Source organism: Gallinula chloropus, assembly GCF_964237585.1.
Source record: "Gallinula chloropus genome assembly, chromosome: 28".
In the NCBI taxonomy this organism is placed as follows: Eukaryota; Metazoa; Chordata; class Aves; order Gruiformes; family Rallidae; genus Gallinula; species Gallinula chloropus.
In genome coordinates this window covers 4,101,767-4,119,586 of record NC_140113.1, presented here as the reverse complement: position 1 = coordinate 4,119,586, position 17,820 = coordinate 4,101,767, and the positions used below count along the sequence as shown (strand labels likewise).

General features: G+C 55.3%; 2 protein-coding genes across 3 annotated transcripts in view; both read left to right on the top strand.

Annotated features, from left to right (window-relative positions):
• The first annotated feature begins 282 nt into the window (after nt 1-282).
• Nucleotides 283-3,363, top strand: KLHL26 (kelch like family member 26). Its single transcript, XM_084276165.1, has 2 exons — nt 283-1,846; nt 2,318-3,363. Exons 1-2 carry the CDS (start codon nt 287-289, stop codon nt 2,351-2,353), a joined length of 1,596 nt encoding a protein of 531 aa, XP_084132291.1. The 5' UTR covers nt 283-286; the 3' UTR covers nt 2,354-3,363.
• A 7,729-nt stretch (nt 3,364-11,092) lies between these two features.
• The window catches only part of CRTC1 (CREB regulated transcription coactivator 1), a gene marked incomplete at its 5' end in the record, with an annotated part of 37,978 nt that continues 31,250 nt past the window's right edge, over nt 11,093-17,820 (top strand). For both annotated transcript variants that reach the window (XM_084276310.1, XM_084276309.1), the window contains one exon: nt 11,093-11,218. In XM_084276310.1, coding sequence (XP_084132436.1) covers nt 11,093-11,218 — 126 coding nt within the window. The remainder of the gene's footprint in view (nt 11,219-17,820) is intronic.

Below are 17,820 nucleotides of genomic sequence, written 5' to 3'. Positions count from 1 at the left end.
ACCTCGAAGCTTTGTCCTGTGAACCACTCTTATTTATGCTGCCAGATTGAAAACCTTCACTTTGTGATAGCTAATGTTATTTCTCATGCAAGCTTTATGTAAGTAGCTGCATACTCTAATTTATCCTGACTTCAGAGATTTAGCCTTGATTTGCATCCCCCCCTTTCCCCATCCTCCCTAAGAGAATCAGTATGTTTAAAAAACCCCAATCTCTGAAGCGATGCATCATCTTATGGGTGTTTAAAAAGGGGGAAAATCTTTCTTTGTGTTCCTGACCTCCAGGGCGATGTTCACGGGCGGGATGAGAGAAGCCAGCCAAGACGTGATCGAACTGAAAGGTGTATCTGCAAAGGGACTGAGGCACATCATAGACTTCGCCTACAGCGCTGAGGTAACCCTGGATCTCGACTGCATTCAGGACGTGCTGGGAGCTGCCGTCTTCCTCCAGATGGTGCCTGTCGTGGAGCTCTGCGAAGAATTTCTCAAGTCTGCCATGAGCGTGGAAACGTGTCTCAACATCGGGCAGATGGCCACCACCTTCAGCCTCGCGTCCCTCAAGGAGTCGGTGGACGCGTTCACCTTTCGGCACTTCCTCCAGATCTCCGAGGAGGAGGATTTCCTCCACCTGCCTCTGGAGCGCCTCGTGTTCTTCTTGCAGAGCAATAAGCTGAAAAGCTGCAGTGAAATAGAGCTCTTCCGCGCCGCCGTCCGCTGGCTGCAGTATGACCCGACCCGCCGTGCCAACGCCAGCCAGGTGCTCTGCCACATCCGCTTCCCGCTCATGAAATCCTCGGAGCTGGTGGACAGCGTCCAGACCCTGGACATCATGGTGGAAGACGTCCTGTGCCGGCAGTATTTGCTGGAGGCGTTCAACTACCAGATCCTGCCCTTCCGTCAGCACGAGATGCAGTCCCCCCGGACCACCATCCGCTCCGACGTCCTGTCCCTCATCACCTTCGGCGGCACCCCCTACACCGACAACGACCGCACTGTGAGCTGCAAAGTCTACTACCTGCCGGACGCCAGCGTGCGCCAGTTCAAGGAGCTGACGGAGATGGAGGTGGGCAGCAGCCACTCCTGCGTGGCCGTGCTCGACAACTTCGTCTACATCGTGGGAGGGCAGCACCTGCAGTACCGCAGCGGCGAGGGAGCTGTGGATATCTGCTACCGCTACGACCCGCACCTGAACCAGTGGCTGCGCATCCAGGCCATGCAGGAGAGCAGGATCCAGTTCCAGCTCAACGTCCTGCACGGCATGGTGTACGCCACCGGCGGCAGGAACCGCTCGGGGAGCTTGGCCTCCGTAGAGAAGTATTGCCCCAAAAATAACGAGTGGACTTACGTCTGCTCCCTGAAACGCAGGACGTGGGGGCACGCGGGGGCCACGGTAGGAGACAAACTCTACATATCAGGTGGGTATGGCATCTCGGTGGAAGACAAAAAAGCCCTGCACTGTTACGACCCTGCTGTGGATCAGTGGGAGTTTAAAACCCCCATGAACGAACCCAGAGTGCTGCATGCCATGGTCAGTGCCAACAACCGGATTTACGCTCTGGGAGGCCGCATGGACCACGTTGACCGTTGCTTTGATGTTTTGGCTGTGGAATATTACGTGCCCGAGACAGACCAGTGGACCACGGTGAGCCCGATGCGCGCAGGGCAGTCGGAAGCCGGCTGCTGTTTGCTAGAAAAAAAGATTTACATTGTAGGAGGGTACAACTGGCATCTGAACAATGTCACCAGCATTGTGCAGGTGTACAACACGGAAACCGATGAGTGGGAGAGGGACCTGCACTTTCCAGAGTCCTTTGCTGGGATAGCCTGTGCTCCTGTGATACTGCCGCAGGTAACCACCCAGAGATAACCCCGCGCGGCGGCGCCGGCCCGTGCAGTCGCCCCATGTTGCATGTTCACAGGATGCTGTGTTGTTTCTTTGTTGTTTGCAAACGGTATTGTGCATTTTGTGGGCGAGGGAAGGAGAAAAATAGCCTGTGTTCCCTCCTCCATAAAGTCCCTCCTCCTCCTGTGTAGTGTTCTGGCAGGCGCGTTCCATCGGAAGCACTTGTCAGCTAGTTAGACTTAACAGATGTTACAGCTGGAAAAAGCTCTTCTCTCTTTTTTTTTTTTTCCCTCTTTCTTTTGATTGGGGGGGGGGTGGGTGCATTTTGCCAACTTTTCAGTTTTTTAGCACTGTTACACATTGCAAACAGCTCAGGAGTAACTAAGTACTGTGGTATGTTTCAAGGAGTTCAGGTGTGGGTTTTTTTTATTGTTAACAGCTCTGAAAATCATTGTGTGTCGCTCTGTTGTTTTATAGCAAACAAACAGAACCAAAACCTGTCCGACACTCTGACCTCCAGAAGCAATAACGGGACAGTGGGAGCTGCAGGAGCTCAGGTGCTCGCAGGACGAAAGTCTGTTCTCACTTTGCAAAGGTGACTTCTTTTCTTCTCCCCCTCTCCCGAAAGGGGAGTGCTTATCCCTGCACGCCTCTGGTCTCTGCTGGTCCCTCGTTGCTTGGATTGCACTGCAGATCCCTTCCTCGGCCCCTCCGGGTCGCAGCGTCAGACTCTAGCCCAGAAACTCCCCCCTAATCGGGGCACCCCGAGTCTGCAGCACTGAAGCCATGTCCATAGCTGGATCCCCTGCCAACGGGGGGAGTTTCACTCTTGGTTCTTGTAACTGCCAAGCGTTCCTTTGGCTCTCCTGGCAATAAGAGCTCTGGGGCTGCTCCCGGGGCAACTACGGCAGAGAGCGCCCGGCGTTCCTGGTGAAGACCTTTGCCATCCCGCCTGCTCCGCCACTACAGGCTCATCCAAACCCTGTACTGTAACAGGAGGTGGGTGCTACTTGGTCACACGCCTGAAGGTTTCATCCCTTGATGTGTAAATAAGATACTCAGTGTCACGATATGATCGGAGTCCCAACGGGACGGGGTTGTGGTGGTTGTGGTTGTTGTTGCCAGTGGGTGTTTGAAATGAAGAGGTTTAATTTTAAGCTGACTCTGCCATTTTTGTACAGGCTGTGTTCACCACACAGAACACTGTTACTTCCTGAACTCTCCTCTCCTCCAAGCCATTTCTTTTCTAATTAGTTTGACTGATTAAGGAATTCAGAGTTTCTCCTTCTATCAGGTATTCTGTTCCAAGGGCTTTGTTTTGTACCTGGAGGGGGTTGGTTTTGATGTGTGCACTCCTCTTTGCCGAGAAACCTGCACTCTGCCATTGAATAAATCCTGTGCTGTAACCTTGAGAGATGGGATGTGATGTCTGCTTTGCTAACGAGCCATCGAGCGGGGCTGTGGAGAGCATGAGCTCCATCGATGTCCTTCTCCATCAGTGTAATCAGAGCACCTTTGGGTCTGTCGTGGTGAGGGCACCTGCCCCGTGGTTAACCTTTGCATTCTGAATTTTGGATGCCTGGTTCCCTCTGTTCCTATCTACCTGCTGGTTTGCCAATAATAAATCAATGAGAAGTACTTCTGGTGGTATAATGTGCTGAAGTCAGCGGGCAGGCTCCGTGTCCGAGCTCCGAGGCGGTTAATTCGCTCCATTCTCTCCTCATTTGGTCTGGCATGGGAGCTAGAAACACTCCAGAACAGGCTTGGCAGATACCAAGTGTGTTTTGAGAGGATGAGATGTAACTGGATACGAGCTTCAAAGTGCAAAGAATGGGGTTTGGGGGTTTAATGCTTCCACATGTTGATTGGAAAGGGCCCTCCCTTAGGTCAGCAGCACATGGAAGGCTACCCGCTCTATCTGCGGAGTAGGGTTAATCCCCTCAGGGGTGTGTCGTTCCTCCATCCTGTCCTTCCTGAAATACTTGAGTGTTTGTCCTTATTTTATTGACATTTTCCTACCACAAGCGTTTCTGCAGCGACAGTCGGTGCTCTGGGTGTTCTCCAGTAACGGTGTCTTTCTGAACGTGCAGCTGTAGTGCTCATAAGCCCCACCACGTCAGATGGCTGGGACAGCCCGGGCGGTGACCATCGTTGGCATCTCTTCATAAGGAAACCAGGCTTTACGTTGTCACCTCCAGCTCCTGAGGTACGTGTGCTTGTCAGGAGGGTGGAAATAGGAAATCCCCTGGGAAAAGGAACCTGGGAAAGGCTTCCGGATCCTCTCGCTGAGACCTGTGACAAAGCACTGCTGTGTGCCACCGCTCGTTGTGGCTGGGCTGTTCTGGCTACAGCAATATAAACAATTACTCTTCACAACATGAGCTAGAAACAGGCTACCTGTTCTAAATTTAGCCAAGGTACCTGTGGAAGGGCATCTCATCCGTATTGGAAGGTTGCTTTACCCCTGTGAAGTATGTCTCTGGGGCTCTGGGCTGTTCTCTGAGTAACCTGCCTGTTAGAAATAAGCAGGTTTGACTCTTCTGCTGTAGTGCAACAGCTTGACAGGTAGATGAGGGTCTCCACATCATACCTACACGATCCTTTGTTTATTATTATCTCCACGTCATCCCTAAACGAAGGCGCTTCGCAGGATGCCCGGCGTGAGGAGCAAGTGGCCTGGGCTCCTCTCAGGAATGAGCACAGCCAGATCAAAGTTTGACTGTGCTCGGGGGCAGTTATTAGTCTCAGAGCAGCAATAACCATTATGGGGGCAAACCTGATCTGGTCCATCCTGAAATACCCTGGGACAGCTGGGGAACAGTGAAAGCACAGCATCGTTAGCTGTAGGTACTCACAGGGTGTGCGTGTCCCATTAGGGACTCCTGTCATGGCCAGGATAATAGCTTCTGTCTTCTCTGATGTTTTATGGGCCTGAAATTGTACTTAAAACTATAAAGAAAGCAAGGACTGGAACTCTTGGCAGGGTGCAGAATGGCGAGAGATTGGGAATGTCTGCATCCTATTAATGGTGTCACTGACCCTTCTCCAGAGGGTCTGTCGGCTCAGCAAGCCGACTGTCATTCCTCCCTATCCCAGAGCCTTGCTAATTCGCACAGACATGTCCCAGCTCTGGTACCGAGCTCTTGGAAGTTGTAACAGCAGTGGAGAATTTAATTTCTTTGATTTACAGTGAAGGAAGGCACTCCCACCAGCTCTCAGTACCGCGGCGCTGATTTAAAACGATGCTGTGCAACAGAACTGCTCGAGACCTCTTGTAAGCCACATCAAACCTCGTCAGACGTTTCCACTTCCATGTCTGTGATAAGGTCTTTAGTTGCTGAAACTCTGCAAACTTCAGGGACATTTATCATCCTAGGATTATTGAAGCCAGACTACTGTCAGAATAAATAAAACATGTTTCCCAGTGCAACTCTAATTATGATTTTTAGCCAGTTGTGTAATGTGCAGAACTTTATTTACAATAAATCTTCCAGTTGCTTGCATAAATGAATGAGGTTTCATCACTTGTGACTTAAGGACCAGGAGAAGTTAATGTGGCTGAATAAATTTCCAGTCTAGCCCGGGTCTGTTGGCATGTCAGGCGAGTGAGGGAGCGGCGCTGGCGAGCGCTGCCTTCTGAAGAGGGCTCAGCTACCCTGGATTCCACCTGGGAGCGCAGATATATATCATACAGACATCTCCCCCTTCAAGTTATTTTTTACAGAGACAGCTTAGATTCTGCTCTGCATTTTAATGGTGAGTAGGCACAGTATCATCCCACAGACTCCAGGACTTTTGTTTCTCATTCCAAACTAATAACTGAGTTTCAGTAACACAGGTTTGGCACTTCTCACTTTAATATTTCAACTTCAGGGAGTTTCACAGAGAAGCTTAAAAAATTATTTGTGGGGTGGGTATGACTTTCAGGCACTTTCCAACACCGCCTGTTCCATAAAACGAAGGCAAAATGTGCTTCCAGCTTGGAAACAGCTGTTGGTTTAAGCTGCACAACCTGAAATTAGCCTCAGATTGTAAGACAAAGGGTACAGACTCTGTGGAAGAGGGAGGGAGGGGGGCCTGCAGGAGGGCAGCAGCGGAGCAGCGTGTGAGCTTCGCCCGTGGAAAGTAGAAAAGCTCTGGGAGCAAAAGTTTTCAGGAGGTTTTCTAAGCGGTAGAGAGCAAATCAAAAGGTTCTTGGCTCGGTCCCTGAGGCTTCGCAGTTGCTGTTTCACACCCAGGCCCCTGACACGTAATTAGCAAGGACTCGTTTGTGTGGCTTCTTGAAAAATGAAAATCTTGTCTCTCTTTCTTTGCTTGTTTATGCAGGCCACCAGCCAGGCTGCTGCTGGCTGCGCCGCTTCCTCTCTGGAGCAGGTCCTCTGGAGCGGCGCTGCAGTTAACGCTGCTGTACCTGGAGCAGAGCTGGTCCCTGTGCCTCAGTCCCCCCTGGCTTTGATGCCTCTCTTCCTCTCACAGTGCTTTGAAAAACCCACTAACAAGTCCTGTACGTGTATGTTTGTAATCAAGCTCCTAATCTGTGCAGTTATTAGTTTTCAATGCCTCCTGTTCCATTTTACCTCCCCCCTTCCCTCCCCCATGGCCCGGGGTCCTGTTTAACCATGTGATCCTCCTTACCGATGCAGATTTATTCTTTGGCAGAATCAGCACTTGCATTCAGTGTTAGTGCCCTAAGGATAGTGGTTTACAACTGGATTTAGAAGGAATGTATGAATTTCACTGAGGTTTGGAACAGAGATGTGCCCCGTGGTGCCGTTAGCGTGTCTGCACCTCCCTTTCCACAGGCTTCGGGGTTTGCAGGTGATGACAGCTCCCTGATGCCAACAGCATGTCCTTGCTGTGTGTCAGGAGGAAGATCAGAGCGTGTCCCACAGAAGGGGGTCAGGTTTAGTCTTGGATGAATAGAGACACTCTCCATGTGCAAGCACATGTGTGTTTGCCCATGAGCTGTGTGGGCTGGGGCAGCTGCCCCGTGTCTTTGCAGCCTTTTTACGGGGCTGTTCTGTGCTTCAGGCTTTTCCTCTTGGTGCCCAAATCTTTCTGGGAGGCTGGTGTGTGCTGTGGGGCTGCTGCTGCTGCAGTTTCATTGGGGGTAAGAGGAGGAAGGAAGGAGGACTGGGTCCTTCCCGCTTTGGTTGGTCGCATGTGTCCCCTCGCTGCACCAGGAGCAGCCACCCCAGCAACCCTTGGTCCTGGGCCAGACACTGGGCAGGTTTTCAGCCCAGGGCTTGCAGCTTCCAGCAGGGAACCTCCCGTTTTCCCAGTGGAAAACAAGCTGTAGCATTCCTTCGGAGGCTCTTTCAGGACACCAATTAGAGGTTGAGCGAACGACTCGCTGCCGCGATCCGAGGGGCCCAAAAGGGACTTCTGGGGAAAACACTTTTCTGGAGGCACAGAGGAGCAGGTGGGTAGTTGGCTCTGTGGAGCCCACCAACCCCAGCCAGTGGTGAGGGGCTCACAGTGCCCTGTTCCTGGCTGGGTGTAGAAGGAGGGACCAGTGTTGCCCACCCTGTATTGCCCAGGAAGCATTGGCAAAAATAAGTCCCTTTGGCTTTTAAACCTGCTCTTTGTCACCCTCCCTGTGCACATCTCTGGGGCTGAACTGTGAGGTTTAAACCAAAATCTTTTCTGCTAATTTCTGCAGAGTGTCCCCAGATTCTCTGAACTCTGGTTGGGCAGAAAGCTGGGGAAGGAAACATCTTGCCCCATGCCGTGCGGCTCCGCCTGATCTACGGTTTGATTTGTGATGCTCTCATCTCTCAGTGGTAAAAAGTATTTCCCAGTTTCCTGTTTGTTTCAGTGAAGTGCACGGGTCTGCCTGGTGCCTCCCCTTTCAGGTGCTGGCTGTGAAGAACCCCACACAGAACGCTCTGCCCCCCATCCCAGCCTTGTCTTTGGGGAGACAGAAAATAGCTGCCACTGTGCTGGCTCCCAGCATCACCTGAGCATCTCAGGAATAGGTCTTGTTCCAGTGGAGCATGAAGCCCAGCCTTGATGCTGGGAAATATAACCCTAACAGAGCCCTCTGTGTGGGTGCCAGGGTATTTCAGGGCACCAGGAGAGGCAGCTCACAGAAGGGAGAATAACACTGTGTAGCAGTCAGAATTTGCTGCTTTCTGTAATTTTAGAATGTAAAGGGAACAGTAGAGAAATAAACTGGGAGGGTGACGTGGGAATATGGGTGTGGAGGGCAGAACCCAGCGTCCTGCCTGCCTGGGGCTGGTTTGCTCCTGCTGGCTCCTGGGATGTGATGAGCTGGTGTAGAGAGGGAAATCCCCGTGCTTCTCACTGCCCTCTGTACCCATGGACACGGTCAGGTGAAGGAATGGGCACAAATTCCCAGCAAAAGAAGAGAAGGCTTTTCCCCTGAGAGCAGGATTTGGAGCTCAGAACAGTTGGAACCAGGGACTCTGTGGCCTTCAGTGGATATTCCTCTGCGAGGATAATGGGAACGTCAGCAGGAACATTAAGTAGGAAGTGTGAGAGATCGAAATCTTTGTGGCTGTAGGCAAAAAAATGTCAGCTCATGTGTCGATCAAGGCACAGGATCTCTGCTGTTGTGCAAGTTGTTCAACCTCACACCTCCCTCCGGAGCCTCCGAGGGACGATACGGAAGTAGCTGGGTCTCTGCTCCCTGCCAGAGCCATTCCAGAGGACCCAGAGGATAACAAACAAGCGATGAGTAAACACAACCTCCTCCCGCCACCCGCCTGCTCTGGGCTGCATCTGCTGGGTCAGGGGTTTGTTTGCCCCACGCAGCAGCTCCGGTGGCTCCGTGGTGGCTTCAGGGAGAAGCTGACTCTGTTACCAGAGAGTTTGTACTAACGCGCCTGGGAGGCTGGGGGAGACAGAGCCCCTGTCCCAGGGGATCCCATCCCAGCTTTCAGTGAGATCAGGTTGTTCTCACGTGGCCCATATGTGCTCAAGGTGAAGATGGAGACATAAATAACACTCAGGGTATGAGCTCATCCTGCCTTGTCAAACGCTGGCACGTCTCCTCCGGTGCAGGAAGGAGGAAACCTGGCACCCGGCTGGGGTGTCTCCCTGCCAATGCCTTAATGCAGTCAAGATTTACACTGTCTGCTGGGTCATGCACTTAGCAGCCGTCCAGACCCACCCCCCATCACACACCCCAAAACCTGGAGCCTTGAGGGGGGGTGGAGAGGAATTCCAGGAGCAACTCGGCAAACAGAGTCGTGGTGTCGTGAAGTTTGTTGTGCCAAGTGCTGGGAACCTGGTGGGTTTCAGAACAGGAGCAGGGGCTGGGGTGCACGTTCAGCCTGATAAAGCTGCACAGGCCAAACAATAGAAGGGAGGAAGTTGTAACCCCCCCCTTCCCTCCCCACTCCCCCCACCCAGCCATCTGCATTCCCTCCCTGCCAACCCCCGAGGAGCAGCCGTGGAGGGAGATCCAGAAGAGAGAATTTATCAAGGTCCATCTGAGACACTTCATCTCCTGCTGCTGCCGAAGAGGCGGCGCGGCGGCCGGGTCTCTGTGTGTGATATTCCCACCTACGGTATTAAACCCTGGGGTAGCTCAACAAATTCTCTATCATTGTCTCTCTTCTCAAGCAGACCCAGCGTGGCAAACGGGTACCTGGGTGTTACATCTTGGTGATTGATGTGCTTTTAGCCTGACAGCCCCATCCCGCAGGTCACGTGCTGTTGGTGTACAGCCAGGGGGTATTTAACTGCCCCACATGCCGGGTGTGTATCCCTGGTGAGAAACGAAGGGATTAGCCCAACATCTGTCAGGAATGACAGGGGAAGGGCTGCTCCTGCCAGGGCCTGGATGGGCTCTGAACTCCCAGCTCTGCTTGACTGGTGGCATCTCCTACCACGCTGGAGGCTTTAAGTGCCAAGTTGGCACCTGGGGCTGAGGGTGGGACGTGACTTTGTGGCCACCGCTCATCCCAACAGCTGCTGAACTGAGTGAGTTCCATCCGTCCGTCCCCAACGGCCTTGCAGCAGCGGATAATTATCATCTCTCATTTGTACGTGGGCAGGAAACGCTTGTAAAGGGCTGGTAAACCGACTGCACCGAGGCCAGGGGCTGTGGAAGTGAGAGCAGGTTAATTCCTCTGCTCTGGTTGCCCAAGCATGACAGGGCTTGGTGACTGGGGTGAGCACCAAAGGAAGGGGGGGGGGTGTGTGTGTGTGTGTGTCTGTCTGTCCCTTTATCTGTGGCCTTGTGAAGTGTAAAGGGCAGCGTGTGGGTGTTGGGTAGTTACTGTCGGGATTTACCCCTGCCTGATGCTTCTGTCCTGTGTCACTGTGCACCCCTCTGATGGAACCAACGGCCTGGCAGCCTCGGCTTGTGTTTCCAAGGGGCTCTGGGGGCTGGAACTGCTCCCATCCCGGCCGGGTCACCTGTCACCCCAGCCCATGTGCGTGGCTGGGTCGGGCACGGCCCCGGGGAAAGGAAAGGGGTCTGTGGCGGCGTTGCCGTGGAGCCGGGAAGAGGGACGGGCAGCCGGCACCGGGATGTTCCAGGGCGGCATCTCCCGCTCCGCTGCCCAGCGCACCCAGCCGGCTCGGGAAGGGCCGCGGCTCCCCCCGAGCCCCCCGGGAACGGCGCCTCGGCCTCGCCGCGGTCCCCGGGCTTCGCGCGGGGCTCAGGGCGCGGGGAGGCAGCGGGGGCGGAGCGGGGGCCGCCGCAACTCCCGAGTCGTGAGGGACCCGCGGCTCGCTCCGCTCTCCCGGCCGCTCCGGGGCGACAGGGGCCGCTCCCCCCGGCCTGAGGCGCCGGGACCCCCCTCCGCGGGGCCGCCCCGCAGAGCCGGGTCCCGGTCAGAGACCCGCCGGCGGCCTGCGCCAGCCTCCCGCTTCGGCTTCCCGGGGCTGCGGGGCAGCTCCAGGCGCGGAGCCGGCCCGGCGCGGCCCCGGACACACCGACCGAGCCCGGGGCGGGGCGCGCGGGCGGCCGCACACACGCCTCCCCCCCCCCCCCCCCCCCCCCAACCAACCCCGCAGCCGCCTCCGCGCGCACGTCGCCGGGGGAAGCCCCCTCCGCTGCGCATGCGCGCCGCCGGCCGCCTCCTCCCGCGCGCGCGCCGCCGGCCCCTCGGCGCATGCGCCCCTCCGCCCCCTCACCCGCCCCCTCCCGCCCCTCGCCGCCGCCGCGCAAGCGCCTTGCCGCCGCCTCCCCCCCCCCCTTCCACCCGCTCGGTCGGCCCGCCCGGCGCATGCGCGCCGCCCCCTCCGGCGCGGGGAGGGGGATGCGGACGGGGGAAGATGGCGGCCTCGAACAACCCGCGGAAATTCAGCGAGAAGATCGCGCTGCACAACCAGAAGCAGGCGGAGGAGACGGCGGCCTTCGAGGAGGTCATGAAGGACCTGAGCCTGACCCGCGCCCACCGGGTGAGCCGCCGGCGCCGGGCCCCGTGTGTGTGTCCCCGTCCCCCCCCCTCCGCGCCCGCGCGCGCCCCCGCCGCCGCTGCCCGGCGCGCGCCCCCGGCGGAGGGAGGCGGAGTGGGGGGGGGGGGAGGGGGTTGGGAGGGGGGGAGGGGCGGGTCCCCGCGGCGCCCCCCGGCCCCGGGGCAGCGGCGGCGCGCGGCGGGCGGGGCGGCGCCCCCTGGCGGGGGCGGGCGGCGCCCTCGGTTGCGGGGCGGGGGGCCGCGCGCCGCCCCCGCCGCTTCGCTCCCGCTTCCCCGGCGGCCCGAGGCCCGGAGCGTCCTCCGCAGAGCGGCACCTGCCGCCGGGCGGCCCGGGGCGGCGGGCGGGGGCGGCAGGTGCCGCGCTGTGAGGGGCGGGGGGCGGCGGGCAGGCGGCCCCCGGTCTCCTCGCCGGGCGGGGGGATGTGAGCGCGGGGCAGGCCCGGGCAGCTCCTCGCGTCCCCGCCGGTTCCCCCGGGCCGGGCCTGCGGAGGAGTGAGGGGAAGGGTCCCTGCGCTGTCAGCGGGGGCCGGGCCCAGACCGGCGCGGGGGGTCCCGGCCTCCCTCCCTCCCTCCGCAGCATCTCGCTGCCCAGGCCCCGGCTCCCCCGCTGCGGGGGAAGCGGCGGGCGCTGCCGTCCCCGTTACACTCGGGTGCCGAGGCGCTGCCGCGCTCCCCAACCCTCCCGGGGGCGCGGGTGACCCCTCGGAGCCCATCAGCAGAGACTCGGGGCGCAGCGGCCGCGCTGCCGGGTCCCTGCTGCTCCCCCCCTCCTCCCCTCGGCCTTTTCTGTTGTTCTTTTGACCGCTGAAGGAAAATTTCCGGTCTGGTTTTGTGGCCGGACCCTCCCAGGAGCGGGGACAGGGCAGCGGCGGCTGTAAAACGTTTCCTTTCATCCCTCCCCGCCAGCCACAGGGTCAATATTTGCTCTGAATCCCGGGGCTGCCGGTGGGATGGAACAGGAAGGTGAGGCGGCTTCGGCCCCGCCGGGGAAGGTGCGAGGCCGAGGCGGCCGTGCCCAGCTCCCTGTTGGTGTTTCGTTGAGGATGCTGCTGTTGGAGTTGGCTGAGAGTGGAGGGAGGTCAAGTTAAGAGACTCTTGCAGTCGCTGGAGTCGTCTTGTTTCTTGGGGTTCTTTCTGGATGGTCAGTCCCTGGCTGCTGCTCCAGACCTGGATGTTCTCCAGAGCCAGAGTTCCTGAAGTCTGCAGTTCCAGGTTGTCCTTAACTCTCAGGTTCAGCATTCGCCTTCCACGGGATGAATTGGAGTCTTAATTCAGGGGGTTGGTTTGGTTTGGGTTGTTTTCCCCCCCACTCTGAGCGCTCCTAACCCAGGCTTCCCAGAGGGAAACCCATTTTACTCTCAAGAACCCAGTGCTGAGCAGAGGACCCACGATGAATAAGTTGCTTGAGCGCTCTGGGTACTGAAGTGATGGAAACACTGACCAACCAGCTGAGTAAAATGTCTGCTTTGTAGGCTTTTTCTTCTGAATTCCATGATTTCATCCGTGTTCTGGGTGCAGTGTGACAGCACAGAGGGGTTAAAGCGCAGCTCTGCCTCTTGCTCTCCTTCTCCTTTGGCAGTCAGCGCTCTGCTGCTGGGTCGGAGACGCGTTTGGCTCAGTTTGTGGAAGCAGCCCAGCATCTCTGCTGCCTTTTCATTCCTAGTAATTGTCTTTTTTTGCAGTGTTTACCCTCGTGTCTGGTTTATTGTTAGTTACTGGTCCTAGCAGAGCAGGGAACTGCTCCACCAGTTCCGTGCACCCCGCGCTCCTTTGGAGCTGGGTGATCTCCCACCTGGTTATCCTCTTTGGCCCATCTGAGATTCTCAAATCAGGGTGTGTCTGTTGTGCCCAGGACAAACCACAGCACGATACCAACTCCTTTCTCCATCCACACTCACTGTTGGTGGGGGGTGGGGGGGAAGGAAAAAAGAAGAATCAATTTGACAAATAAATGGCTTTGGTTTCAGGAGTGTCCCCTGTCCCCAGGAGCAGCAGAGCCTCGTGCAGCTGGCCAGTTCAAGAACAGGTTCTAGCTGTTCTGGGAGACACAGACCTTGGGAAGAGCCGTGGAGGTGGGTGGCCCATAGAAGCGCTGGAGCTGCTTAATTGCCTTGTGAGTGGGACCTTGGTGTTTATAATCCAGAGAGTTCTGCCAGTCCCATAGTAACAAAGTGGGTGAGAAGAGGGGGAGGGTGTTTTTCCCCCTTTTCCCTGTGTGGCACTGGCTCTGGTGTTTTCCTTGTGCTTCTGCTGCTTCCCTGTCTTCATGGGAAGCGTGACAGTGTGGAGCTGCACCGATCTCAGTGGTTAAAGGCTGGTTGTGTACCAGGCCCTTCTCAATTTCTGTTGTACCTGGCGTGTGTTCGCTCACACAAGCCTGTGGCTGCCCTTTAAGACAGTAATTAACGAAACATTAACATGCAGGATGGCACAGGCAGTGCTGAGCTCTTCAGCTCTTCCAATGCTGCAGAACGTAGGATTTTAAAGGAAGATCCGAGTGTCTCTGGTGAGCTGCATTTGAAGTGGGGCTCTCCTTCAGCTCCTCAGGTTTCTGGGGTTGTTTTTTTGATATATATCCTTAAAGTCACTTAGTTCTGATGGATTTGGGCTGGAGCTGTGTTTGAGCTCCCTCTTATGGACCTTACAAGCTTATCTAAAATATAAAAGATACATCACCCCCCCAGAAACACCCCCCCAACCAAACCCAAACCAATAAACTCCCCAGCTCCAACCAGCTGGCCAGCCCCTGGCTCCCCCCAGCTCCACTTGCCTGCAGAGCTGAGCTGATGTTGGTGTTACTGGAGCAGCAACAGGGAAGGAAAACTGGGTTAATGGTGATGTTTGGAAACTTCCTGCAGATTTCCTGCACTTACACAGCCTTTTCCCACACACAAAGCCCCCCGATCGCAGAGGGTGTCTCAGTGAGCTGCTACTAACGGTGCTTCTCAAGCGAGCATCTTTACTACTAACCCCTCTGCCTCCCTCAGTGGCACAGAATTCATCTTCCACGTTGTGAAGTGCATCGTTCAGTGCCTGGTCAGTCCGTGCTTGGTGCAGTGACAGGGTTTGCTTGTGCATTTTCAGGTGCCATGGGAAGTTGTGTGTGTCTGTGTGTTGCCTTTCCCAGACCCTGCAAACTCTGCTAAGAACAAAGTGTCCATGTTTGTACTTGAACCTGGAGATTTTTAATACAAAGATCCCCTTTTCCTTGAGGTTTTTCTCAAGTGGAATATACCCTGAGGGCACACGTAGCCCTTTGTTTGAAGAGAAATGAAACACAAATCAAGTAGAACCCCCAGAGTTTGTGTCCACACGTGTGTAGGACACAGACAGGCACACACCTCCCCATAACAAAATGGGCACTTGGTGTGAGACACTCACTCCTTTACTTCTTCCAGCTGACTGGGGAAGAGATCAGAAAGTCTCTTTGTCCGTCCACAGGTGGTTGTTGGATGCAGACAGTGTGCAGAGCAGTGTTTAAAGCTGAGTTACATCGGGAGACGCTGCTGATGGTGACACAGTGTCGTGATGTTTCCTAGTTCCTTCAGCGTATTTTCATTAAATAACTGGATAAAGAAGAAATCCCTGACTAGAAATGGTATTTATGAATGCCTGAAAGATGTTCCAGGGGTGCCTCAGAGTCAGGACTGAGCCCTCCCAGCACAGGGACAGACACTTCCCACTGGCAGTGCTTTGGGTCGGTTTGGTAGCACTGGGCTTTCTCTCCAAAAGTTCATACTGACTTCAAGCTCTAGACACTGTTTTTCTTCGCTGCTCTTCCAAATACAGGGCCTGGCCCCTATATGTGTATGTTCCCAGGCCAAGAGATGTGTTGTTTAGGCTTCACCCATGGTCTTCCTCTCTTCTCTGCTGGAGCAGGACAGGGAACCAGGTCGCTTGGTTTCCAGACTGCTGACACGCTCCCCCCATCGCAGCATCTGCACCTCCAGCCGTGACTATCCTCCTTCTTTAGCCACACACAGGCTGCTGAAGGTGCTGAAATAATGGTGCAGCACCATGAATGCTTTGAAAGGAGCCCTGTAGATCAGAGAGTGAGAAGGCAGAGGTGAGCTGCCGTGGGGGGCACAAAGCATCTCTGTTCTCCTGCTGCCCTTCACTCGCCTGAGCTGTCCAAGGTAAACACGGGAGTGATACGCCGTGCTGGAGAGCTCGCACGCTTGGGTGGCAGTTCCCTTCTGCTGAACCCTGCCAGGTTGCTGGTGTGTTTGTTTTGGGGCTGGTTTTAAAGGAGATGATGACTTCTGTGCTCCGATTCCATTGTTACCACGTGCCACAGCCGCTTCCCTGAGCTCTGGGACAGAGTCTCTTTCTGTGCAGCAGCTGAGTCTGTCTGTTCTGATGCTGTAGCGGAGCTCCGAAGGGTCCGAGGCACGTCAGGCTGAGGTACAACTGGACCTCAGTACAGGTCAGTGTCTGAGCTGTAGCTCCCAGGATGAATGTGTGGAACTCGGTGTGCTGCGTTTCAAGTTGTCTTCAGCTTCAGCACCAGAGAACATTTGCAGTAACGTGCATTTATAGCTGCTACTCATTTAGTAAGAGAATATGTTCTCAAGATTACGTACAGTCTGCTCTTCCGAGCCTCTGAGGGTGATTTGGAGTTTCCCTTCAAAGGGAGTTGCCGAGCCGCAGAGCCCTTCTTGCGGAGGTCAGCGTTGCCTGTAGGTAAGATCCTGACAAGTTTCAGGGCCAGATACTGATTTTCCTGGTCTTGTATTTCCAAACTGAAGTGTGTAGCAGTGAGTTAGAGCTGCGACTGGAGGAGCTGCAGACCTCGCAGGAGTTAGGGATGTGGCCAGACCATCAGTCAGGAGGAGGAGTTGATGCGGTCGGTGTGCCGGTGTGCGCTGGCATCAGTTGGGGGGGGCAGTGCTGGGCTGGGCATCCCCTGTGCAGGGAAGGTGATGGTCCACAAAGCAGGAGTCCTCCCTTGAAGTGTGTTTCAAGCAGCTGTAGGGTTGAAGAGTGACTGTAGTAGGCGTGTGGCCTGTGTGCAAGCTTTCCTGGGTGCCTGCCAGGCCAGGCACAAAGGAGCTGCTCTGTAAGTAGCACAAGGGGGAAACATCCCTGGAGCTCTGTACACCCCCTGGAAGGCCCGTACCGTGGTGGTGTAAAGATGTGGTGGTGAAGAGCAGTTTTAACTGTCGTTAGGTTTCTCAATCAGATAACTTCTCATTTGATGTTGGGGTTTTTTAACCAGTTAAGCTGTGTTGTTATTTCCCTAACCAGCTGGGGTTGCCCATGCTGATTTGGAACCAGCACGTCTCTTACTCTGCCGTTCGTCAGACCGCTGCGTCTGCCACTAGCCCTTTCTTTGCAGCTTTATAATCAATGTGTTGATGTCATTGATTGTAGTGGGGAGGCATCCTGTGCCTTATCAGCATCAAGACCCCAATTCTTTGCTGAGGCAGCAGCACTGTGCACGTTGAAGCTCCTGTGTTCCTCTGCTCCTGCGGCTGCCCAGCGCCGCGCCGTGCGAGCTCCGGCGTGGCAGCCCCCGCCGTGGGTTGTGTCAGGGGTTGACCGTATTAAACTGATGGGTTTGGGGTTTCTTTGAAGTGAGCTTTAGCAGTTTCCTGCTCTAAACAGAGGTGGAAGTTGTACTGTAAGAACTATCGAGTATTTCTAGAGGCTTTCATCGTAGTAAAGCACTGACTTGGCCAGAAGTAGGCATCTTCTCAAAAACAGTCAATGGGGATTGAAGCAAAACGTCTTAAAAGCTGAATATTTGTCTTTGGTTTCTATGACCTGTCCCTCATGGCAAAGGAGTGTGTTCGTGGGCTGCGTTATAACAGTTCTGTCCATCTCCCCAACAGCATCGATCTGTCTCCAGCAGTACATTCCACGCTGGCATCAGTATTTCTGTGCCTGCTGCAGCACCTCAGGTGTACTGCGGGGCCCTTCTCAGCCACTGTGATGCTGTATCTTCAAAAAGCCAAACCCAACCCAACCTTTGCTCTTTAGAAACAGCATTTCCCCTTGCAAGGGCTGGAATTTTCCCCTGGTGCTTTTGTGGATGTGCTGGAGTAGCTGCTGCGTTGCAGTCAAGGATATATGGTAGCTGACAGGATGGAGTAAGTGGGTGAAAAGAAGCAAACTGTCAAAAATCTGGTAGGTTTTTTTTTTCTTGTAGTGAACATAAGCTTGTGGCAGTGTTCATTTTGTGACTGGTGGCACCTCAGTGCTGCTTCCCTCTCCTGCTTCTAGTCTGAACTACCAGCATCCCCACAAACAGATGCGGTCCCGGGGGGGGCTTCGGTGTAAACCTGAGGTGGCAGCCGAGCTTGTGAGCCCTCATTAACTCATTAGCTAAGATCAGCGTGTCTGCTGGTGCGTGGGAGTTAACGTTCAGCACGTGCTTTGATCCGAGGGGTTTGTGCTGTGTAAGCGATAGCCAGGAGTGAGATTCCTGCCGGGATCGCCGCTGCTCCCCGCCGAGCCAAACAGCATTGCAAAAGCCTGTTTGTCAAGGGGGGGTGTTTTGGGATGACCTCATCGGTACCTCATAAATTACAACGTCCTAACTGAGTGTTGAGAATAGGCTTGTTTTGCAAATTATTTCTTGGG